Raw genomic sequence first — 10470 nt, 5'->3', positions numbered from 1 at the left:
GGACTGTGGAGGCTGGTGCATTAGTAACATTTTACATGTTACACCCTAAATACGGGTGTAACATGTAACATGTTGTGAAATCTGACCTTATCCTTTAAAAGTAGAAAACTTTCTCTGTGCTGCACCCACCACAGCCCCCTCTAATAAGTACCGGAGCCCAATCTCGATCCAGCGTTGTGCATGAGAGTAGAGGCTCTGTCCGCTCTCCCTCAGCCTACGAAGGAGAGCCAGCCGGAAACAGGAGGCCAAGCCATGCTGCGTGTGTCAACAGACACACAGAGCAGGGCTTGGGAGCCAGCATGCAAGAGCGTACCCATAGCAAGAGGCTTGTTATGGGGGCACTCAGCAGGAGGAAGGAGCCAGGAACGCTGACAGGCGACTCGAGAAGAGGAGGATCAGGGCTGCTCTGTGCAAAACCACCGCACAGCGCAGGCAAGTATGACATGTTTGTTATTTAAAAAAAAACAAAAAAAAAAAAAAACTTTAGTATCCCTTTAAGAATTAGAAGGAAAGTATTTGATGATGCTGAAAGTCCTTAAGCCAGAAGATGAGGTACAGTCTGAGTTGCTCTGGTTTCTAACATACACTGTGAGATGCTCACAGTGTGTAGTCAAAGCAATTTTACTACATGAGAGGAGTCTGTGCAGTTTTGCATGACTTAACGTGGTTGTAAAGACTGAAGGTTTGTTACCTTCATACATTCTGTGTTATAAGGTTCAACTTTATTTATTTCAGGTACTTATATATCACCGTCAATTTACGCAGCACTTTACATATATATTGTACATTCACATCAGTCCCTAACCCTCAAGGGGCGTACAATCTAAGGTCCCTAACTCACATTCATACATACACATACTAGGGACAATTTAGACAGGAGCCGATTAGCCTACCTGCATGTCTTTGGAGCGTCGGAGGAAACCGGAGTACCCGGAGGAAACCCATGCAGGCACAGGGAGAACATGCAAACTCAAGGCAGGTGGTGCCGTGGTTGGGATACGAACCAACGACCTTAGTACTGCCAGGCGGAAGGGCTAACCATTTAGCCACTGTGCGGCGTGATTGCGCAGGTAAGCACATAGTCAGCATATTCTAGATTTTGATGATACAACCCTGCACGATAATCTAGTATGTGTTTAATCTGTAGCTGTGAATTTGGCTGTTGTCCTTGTATGTTATTTTTCTACGTTTTTTCTGTTTTTGATTTTTACTTTTGTATGCGTTTTTGAACAAGAACTGTTATTTTGAAAACGGAAACTTGTTGGTTTTTCCAATAACTATCCGATTTAAAAAAAAAAAAACAAAAAAACAAAAAACAAAAACACAAACCTATGTGCACCAGCCCCCTCCCCAATTGCCTGATCCCTATCGAGGTCCATTGATCTGCCTCCTCACTGGTTGACAGCAAGTGGGAGCCATTGCTGACAATCACAGCCATTCAGCCAATGAGGGGGGGGGGGGGGCGCTGGGCCAAGTTGTGGTTTGGTGTGTGAATGGACACACGGAGTAGAGGGTGCCCCCATAGCAAGCTGCTTGCTATGGGGGCACCCGACAGAAAAGAGAAGCCAGGAGAGCCTGCGGGGGACCCGAGAAGAGGGGGATCAGGGCTGCTCTGTGCAAAACCACTGCACACAGCAACAAGTCAATCACAACCATTCAACCAATGAGGAGAGCGGGCTACTGGGCCAAGCTGCGGTTTGGTGCGTGAATGGACAGACGGAGTAGCGGGTGCCCCCATAGCAAGCTGCTTGCTGTGGGGGCACCCAACAGAAAAGAGGAAACAGGAGAGCCTGCGGGGGACCCGAGAAGAGGAGGCTTAGGGCTGCTCTGTGCGAAACCACTGCACACAGTAACAAGTCAATCACAGCCATTCAGCCAATAGGAGAGGGGGTTACTGGGCCAAGCTGCGTTTTGGTGTGTGAATGGACACACGGAGTAGCAGGTGCCCCATAGCAAGCTGCTTGCTGTGGGGGTACCCGACAGGAGAGAGGAACCAGGAGAGCCTGCGGGGGACCCGAGAAGAGGAGGATCAGGGCTGCTCTGTGCAAAACTACTGCACACAGCAGGTAAGTATAGACATATTTGTTATTTAAAAAAATAAATGAACGTTTAGTATTGCTTTAAGAGAAGGATGATGTGTAGCTTTAAACCTACCTCATACACAGCCAAATCAATGCCCGCATACGGCACGATACCCAGCAGATTTGGTAGGTAGCCCTTAGAGAACGCTCTCACCCCTTCAGTACGCAGGATATGTCGCGCGCAATCTGTCATCCCAGAGAACTGCCCAGTGCACCGGAGAGCCAACCGAGTCTTCAATACCTGGGAGATATGCAAAGGGTAATTACCGACATACAATGAAGCAATGCACATATATATTAGAGTTGGGGAAAATTTGGTGCATGCATACAACATGTGTGGGTGGAGGTGCCTTTAAATTTACTTTTTAACCACTTGCCGTCCGCCTGCTGTTGATAAACGGCAGAGCGGTGGCAGTTCAGGGGCGGGTTGCCGGTCATAAACGGCACCCGCCTTTTCTAGCTGTGCGCGCTCCCTGGGAGCGCGCAGCACCGCGATCTGGTGCCCGCTGTGTCCTCCGGACACAGTGAAACACCGATCGTCAGACGGGACCTCTGCACGAGGTCCCGATCATGTGATCGCTGATTGGCCAATCAGTGATCACATGCAAAGTAGTAAGCAAGATGTCACTTCTGACATCATTGTTTACTACGTGTGAAATCTGTGAATGATCACAGAGGTCACATGGTACAAGGCTATTCACAACAGCCTTGTACCATGTGACAAGCTGTGACCAATCACAGCTCACTCAGTACTTCTCAATGAGTGCAAGAATACAGACAGAGAGAAAGAGAAATGATTGCTTTTACATCCTATATGGGTGTAAAAGCAATCAGTGTAAAAAAAAAAAAAAAAATCTTCATCACCCCCCACAAGTAGTACAGTGTCACCATGGTGACACTGTACTGCTAGGGCAGTGCTTCTCAATTATTTTCTGTCATGCCCCCCCTAGGAAGAAGAAAACATTTTGCGCGCCCCCCGCGCGACTGTAAATAGTATCATTTGTCTATAAAATTGTTATAAGTACACCTCTGCATAACACTGTATCCTTATTAACGTCTAAGAGAATAAAAAAAGAAAGAAATGTGGATCAATTTACAACAAAGAATAGCTTTATTAACTGTAGCAGAAAAGATTTAAAGTGCATTAGAAATTCAAAAAAAATTAAATCCTTAATTAAACTATAAACATTTTTTGATTGGACATGTCAAACCATATGATACTGAAAAAATCCATAAAATCAATAAATAATAATGAATTCAAACCGATCACCAACATTTACTTAGGACCTAATCATTGGCGCCCCATCATTGGTGTCAGTGGGAGGAATAGTGCCTCATTATTGGTGTCAGTGGGAGGAATAGCGTCCCAACATTGGTGTCAGTGGGAGGAATAGCGTCCCAACATTGGTGTCAGTGGGAGGAATAGCGTCCCAACATTGGTGTCAGTGGGAGGAATAGCGTCCCAACATTGGTGTCAGTGGGAGGAATAGCGTCCCAACATTGGTGTCAGTGGGAGGAATAGCGTCCCAACATTGGTGTCAGTGGGAGGAATAGCGTCCCAACATTGGTGTCAGTGGGAGGAATAGCGTCCCAACATTGGTGTCAGTGGGAGGAATAGTGTCCCAACATTGGTGTCAGTGGGAGGAATAGTGTCCCAACATTGGTGTCAGTGGGAGGAATAGTGTCCCAACATTGGTGTCAGTGGGAGGAATAGTGTCCCAACATTGGTGTCAGTGGGAGGAATAGTACCCTGTCAGTGGGGAGAGGAATAGTGCCCCATCGTTGGTGTCAGTGGGAGGAATAATGCCCCATCATTAGTATCAGTGACACCAATGATGCGGCACTATTCCTCCCACTGACACCAATGACACTTGCTGACCCCTGTTCCAGTATGGTGCTGCTGCAGTCAGCATATGTGGTTGCAGCAGCACCTCTGCACTGCACACTTACCGGCTGCTCCCTCACTCGATTTTCGCGGGTCCGCTCGGCTCCACCTCCTCACCCGTGATTGGCCGCCTGTGTACCTTTCCTGAGCTACAGTTCTGGCGGCCAATCACTGGTGAGGAGGCAGAGCCGAGCGGCAGGAGTGAGGGAGTGGCCGGAGTGACAGAAGGAGCAGCGCTTCCTGGATGGATCATTGTGGGAGCCAGGTAAGAGACAGCAGCCCTCTGCCCACCCCTGTACTTAGTGTCCCTTCTGTCGGAAGGGGGGGGCGGCGACGTGCCCCCCTTGACGGAGCCTCGCGCCCGCCCCACTATTTGAGAAGCACTGTGCTAGGGTGACAGTATGTAAAAAAAAAAAAAATAATAATATTAAAAAAAAAAATAAAAATGTAAAAAAATTTTTTAAAAATTATAATTTTTGGTTATAAACTAATTTGGATTATTTTTTTTTTACTAAAAGAATAACGGAATAAATTTTGGCCAAGATTTATGATGAAATATTATTTATTTGCAAAATTGTATTTAAAAAAAACACTTTTCAAAATTTTTGGACTTTTTCATTTACATAGTAAAAAAAATAAAAATCCCAGCGGTGAATAAATACCACCAAAATAAAGCTTTATCTGTCTCAAAAAAATGGTAAAAAATTCATATGGGTACAGTGTTGCATGACCGCGCAATTGTCATTCAAAGTGTGATAGCGCTGAAAGCTGAAAATTGGCCTGGACTGGAAGGGGGTAAAAGTGTCCGGACAGGAAGTGGTTAAAGCACCATCCCCAATTGTAAAACAATTTATATATATACGCTATTCCAAAATAAAACGGAAGAGTTGAAGCAAATGGGCCTTTAAGCCTAGGTTAGCAGTGCGGTAAATCCCTTGTGAATCCCACAGGAACCGCACCACATTCCTGTACAAATCACATGCGATTTGTATGTGGTGCGATCAGAGCCATACATTTCGATGGCTCAATTCGCATCACACCCAAAACGTGCAGGACCCTTTTTTTGGGTCCGCACTAGAATCGGATCGCATGGGTATTCACACCTATGCGATCCAATTCTATACAACGCACCGCCTTTTGCGGACTAATGTCGGGGTGTTAAATTAACATACACACCCGCATCGGTTCGTATGAATGGAGTGAGATTATGATGCGGTGTGGAATTCGCACTGAAAACGCCGCAAATTCTGTACCGCATCAGTGTGAACCAGGGCTTAAATGTGCCCTCATAGGAATACATAAATACAAACAGGTAAAAAACAAAAATCGTTATTACAATGGTTAAGGCTAAATTCACACCTATGCAGTTTGCGTTTGATCCGATTTTTTTGCAGTTCTTTTTATGGTGAGTTTTGCGGTTTTTGCGCATGCATTTTTGATGCATTTCTGGTGTGTTTATTTATTTATATATTTATTGGCCAGCTTGTTGCTGGGCAGATTAAAAATGCATCAAAACTGCGCCAAAAACACACGTAAATGCAGAACTTGTGTTTTATATGCAGTTCCATTGAAGTCTATTGGACTAAAAACGCAAACTGAGGCGGGGAGAAAAAAAAAAAAAAAAAAAAAATTCCTGACCCTTTCCAAAAGACGCGCCCGCAAAAACTGCATAGATGTGAACATGATCCATAGGAAATCATGATAAGGGGGCACGCACTGCGTTCCTGTAAAACGCTTGAAAAAAAACGCACAGGTGTGAACCTGGCCTAAAACACATTAAAAGACTGCACCCCAATGTACATCAATTGCCATGTTAACATTACATGCATAATAGGTATATAGGTACAAATAAAAAGGAGTGTAGAGGATCAATGCATTTCGCAGTACAATTGCTTCCTCGGGATCGACACCTACATTTTGAAGATCAACATAGCTAAACATAAAAAAACAAAAAACAATAAACATCACATAACAACAAAAGAAAAAAATTCACTATATACAAAAACGTATAGCCACTGGTATGTGGCAATGGATGCTGAGAAAGGACAATAAATAAATGAATAAATACAAATCCTACAGCCTGTGCTTTAAAAAAAAAAAAAGTTCTACTTGTTTAACCGCCTCCCTCCTGCCCGCCATATAAGGGAACGATGGGCACAAGGCGGTTCTCTCATTCTGGGAGGATGTCATATGACGTCCTCCCATTCTAACGGCGCATGCGCGGCTCCGGGAGCACGCAGCGTGGAGATCGGTGGTGCGTTGTGTCCCTCGGACACAGCGGATCACCGATCAATGGAAAGAGGCAAAGATAATGGCTCGGTCATGTGATCAGCTGTGTCCAATCACAGCTGATCACATGTAAATAGGGAAATGCCGGTTATCAGCATTTCTCTCCTCACGAGCTGTCACACTGACAGAGGAGAGGAGAGCCGGTAATCGGCATTCCTCAGAGGGGACATCTACACTGATCAGCAGTGCCACCTGTCAGTGCTCATCAATGCCACCTGCCAGTGCCCATCAGTGCCACATATCAGTGCCTACCAGTGCACATCAATGCCACATATCAGTGCCAAACTGAGCTCCCTTTCACTGTTACCTATCAGTGCCAGTCAGTGCCACCTATCAATGCCAGTCAGTGCCACCTATCAATGCCAGTCAGTGCTACCAGTCAGTGCTAGTCAGTGCTACCAGTCAGTGCCGCCTATCAGTGCGCATCAGTGCTACCTAACAGTGCGCGTCAGTGCCGCCTAACAGTGCCAGTCAGTGCCGCCTAACAGTGCCACCTATCAGTGCTGCCTGTCAAAGCCCATCAGTGCCACCTACCAGTGCCTCCTCATCAGTGCCCATCAGCGCAGCCTCATTAGCGCATATCAGTGGAGAAAAATCACTTAGTTTTCGTTAAATTTTGTAAATTTTTGTTTTCAAAATTTTCTGTGGTTTTTGGTTTATTTAGCAAAAAATAAAAAACCCCGAGGTGATTAAAAATACCACCAAAAGACAGCTCTGTCTCAAAAAAATGATAAAAATTTCATATGGGTACAGTGTTGCATGACCGCGCAATTGTCATTCAAAGTGCAACAGCGCTGAAAGCTGAAAACTGGCCTGGGCAGGAAGGGGGTATAAGTGCCCTGTAGGCGAGGGGTTAAGCTGGTCATACACTAGTAGATTTTTGAACAACCTTTTGTATTCATTCGCAGTACGCTGGATGACCTGACATGTCAAGTGAAAATACTTCCAAATTCTGTTTGTTTTTAACATTCAATTTTGGAATGAATGGACTTTCCAGAACAAATGCCTACACCGATAGAAAAAAATTTTCGGCAAAATGTATCCATCCTGCTTTACATGTCTCATCAATGCGGATGAAAATTAATGTCAATCTGACCCCACTAACCGTTTGAAATTTTTCATTTTAGGAACGTTAGTTTGATTTTCGAATGAAATTCTATGAATGTATGGTCAGCTTTAGACAGCATATTGCCAAGGTAATAAAAGGGGAAGGCTACAGAGGATAATGGTAGTCATTGTCTGCACCTCAATAAATGTGGCAACTGTGTTCATTCATAACTGAAGCATAGTAAGCTGAGTTACTATGCTTCAGTTTATGAATAAACAGGGAGGCCAGGGGCGGACTGACAACTTATGGGGCCCCCGGGCAACAGGGGATCATGGGGCCCCTGTGTCCTTGCACACACTCAAAAAAAGCCTATAAAAAAGGTACCAGGGGAATTTCATGGGGCCACCTACTGACCCTGGGCCCTCGGGCACTGCCCGAGTTGTAGAATAGTCAGTCCGCCCCTGAGGGAGGCTGAGCAGAGTTCTTCCTGTTCATTCCTGCCAGCTAAGGATACAAAGATGGAGACTGAGGACTGTGTCTCAAAAGTGAGATCCCTGATAGTTCACCAAAGCCCCCCTCCCCCACCCCTTTCCAACAGGGCTGTTGAAATAAAATTGTAAAAAAAAAAATAAAAAAATAAAAATATAAAAAAAATATAAAAAAAAAAAATAAAATAAAAATAGTAAATAAAAAAGTACTGACACCATCCACTGCCTTACGGACATCAACCCCTGCCCTGCAGACTCATCCACTGCCCTACTGACATCGTCCACTGCCATACTAACACCAACCTCTGCCCTGCAGAAGCATCCACTGCTCTACTGACACCATCCACTGTCCTACTACTGACACTGTTGACCGCCTTATTGGCATTGTCCACTGCTCTACTGACACCATCCACAGCCCTACTGTCACCATCCAGAGCCCTACTGACACTGACATCAATCACTCGACTGACACCATCCACTGCGCTAATGACACCATCCACAACCCTACTGGCACCGTCCACAGCCCTACTGACACCATCTACTGCTCTATTAACACCATCTACAACCCTACTAGCACTGTCCACAGCCCTACTGACATCGTCCACTGCCATACTAAAACCAGCCTCTGTCCTGCAGACACATCCACTGCTCTATTGCCCTATTGACTGCCCTATTGACATTGTCCACTGCTCTACGGACACCATCCACAACCCTACTGACACTGACATCATTAATCACTCGACTGACACCATCCACTGCTCTAATGACACCATCCACAACCCTACTGGCACCGTCCACAGCCCTACTGACACTGACATCATTTGTCACTCGACTGACACCATCTACTGCTCTATTGACACCATCCACAACCCTACTGGCACTGTCCACAGCCCTATTGACATTGTCCACTTCCATACTAAAACCAGCCTCTGTCCTGCAGACACATCCACTGCTCTATTGCCCTATTGACTGCCCTACTGACATTGTCCACTGCTCTACTGACACCATCCACAGCCATAATGACACTGACACCATTCATCACTCGACTGACACCGTCCACTGCCCTACTGACACCGTCCACTTTCAAGGTAGGCTACGTGTCTATTTTTGCAGGGACATTTGTTATTTGTTTTATTATATTATTCTTACTATTTTGTTGGGCCTTGCTAGTTAAAAAAGATAAAAAGAAGAAAAATGGGCATCGAACCCCAGAAATGTATTTCATGTTGTGCGGGTAGATCTGCACATCTCAAAGGTTGTCTACCCCTGGCGTACACAATATATGTTTTTAGTCTAAATATTTAGATATTACTTTAACTGTAACAAAAGAAGTGGTGACAAGATGTGGCGTGGACTAAAATGCAAATGGTTTGCTTCACAGCTGAATTCCAGGGAAAGTAAAAACCCACTGTAAGGTTTAAACGGTCATTTCAATCTAGGGGACTGCAAAAAGCAGTTTTACCGACCTGATCCTGCACCCCCTCCAGGCTATAAAACCAGTCCCTGTAGCCTGTTCTCCCCTATGCTCCAGCAGTCACAGGTCATCGATATTACAATACGTTCAATGCAGGGTACCTAGCTCTGCATTGGATGTTAGGACGCAACGGGACAATCCATTGCCAGAACAAAAAAAAGGAAGAATAGGCAAGTGCCTGCTTTTTTTTTTTTTTAAGCAATTATTCCTTGTAGTGCACAGGGAGCGCCACTGCAAGGGAGGATATTTCTTTCCCAAGCAGATGGGCTTTAGGAAAATCCATAATGCTCTGGGTGTCCTGTGCTATCAAAATCAGTTTACAAAAGATATATATATATTGGGCAGCACAGTGGGTAAGTGGTTAACACTTCTGCCTGGCAGTATTAGGGTCATTGGTTCAAATCCCAGCCACGGCACCACCTGCCTGGAGTTTGCATGTTCTCCCTGTGCCTGTGTGGGTTTCCTCCAGGTACTCCGGTTTCCTCCCACACTCCAAAGACATGCTGGTAGGTTAATTGGCTCCTGTCTAAATTGTCCCTAGTATGTGTATGTATGAATGTAAGTTAGAGACCTTAGATTGTACGCCCCTTGAGGGTTAGGGACTGATGTGAATGTACAATATATATGTAAAGCGCTGCGTAAATTGACGGCGCTATATAAGTACCTGAAATAAATAATAAAAAAAACAAACAAAAAAGAAAAACCACAACAAACTGATCCTAAACCATTGTTGCCATATGTCGGACAACCACAAATCTCTATATGGAACACCCTGATGACGTCATATCTTCTCTCTGGGTCCTCACCTCCATAGGATATATGACAGTCTGTGCGATGGCTCCGGCCAACGACCCAGCAATGAACCTCTCCCGGACCCTCAGCGTTTCCTGCTGACCCCGGATGACCTTCTTTATCTGGACAGGAAAATCAGGCTGGTTAGTTCTTACATTTTAAAAGTAATCATCCTCATTAGAACATATTTTACATTTTTGTAGACTCTCTGTGCCGGAAACCAGTCTAAAAAAAAGCATTTCCCTAAATGACCCCGATCCAAAGCCTTAAAGAGACGCCGTCACTATGCCCGTCCAGAGCACAAATGGAATATCTGTGTAAGGGGGCACCCCAGCCCACTGATAGCACCTTGGCAGCACTTCCTTCAGTTGTAGCTGTCGACAATACCCGATGTTTCCAGGTATGGAGAAATA

At 45.1% G+C, this 10470-nt stretch overlaps 1 protein-coding gene across 2 annotated transcripts in view; it reads right to left on the bottom strand.

Annotated features, from left to right (window-relative positions):
* LOC149442419 (mitochondrial adenyl nucleotide antiporter SLC25A23-like) overlaps positions 1-10470 on the bottom strand; it is a 72590-nt gene that overhangs the window by 20717 nt on the left and 41403 nt on the right. For both annotated transcript variants that reach the window (XR_016307195.1, XM_089656135.1), the window contains exons 7-8: positions 10072-10179; positions 2155-2322 (exon numbers count right to left, since the gene is read on the bottom strand). Coding sequence is in view for 1 of the 2 variants with exons in the window: in XM_089656135.1 (XP_089512261.1) it covers positions 2155-2322; positions 10072-10179 (276 nt within the window). In the remaining variant the exon portion in view is untranslated. The remainder of the gene's footprint in view (positions 1-2154; positions 2323-10071; positions 10180-10470) is intronic.

The sequence above is a fragment of the Staurois parvus genome, unplaced genomic scaffold (assembly GCF_062004578.1).
Source record: "Staurois parvus isolate SC_StPar_1 unplaced genomic scaffold, SC_StPar_1.0 ptg000887l, whole genome shotgun sequence".
Classification (NCBI taxonomy): Eukaryota; Metazoa; Chordata; class Amphibia; order Anura; family Ranidae; genus Staurois; species Staurois parvus.
Note: the sequence above shows the minus strand (reverse complement) of the source record. Positions and strands in the feature narration are given on the sequence as shown.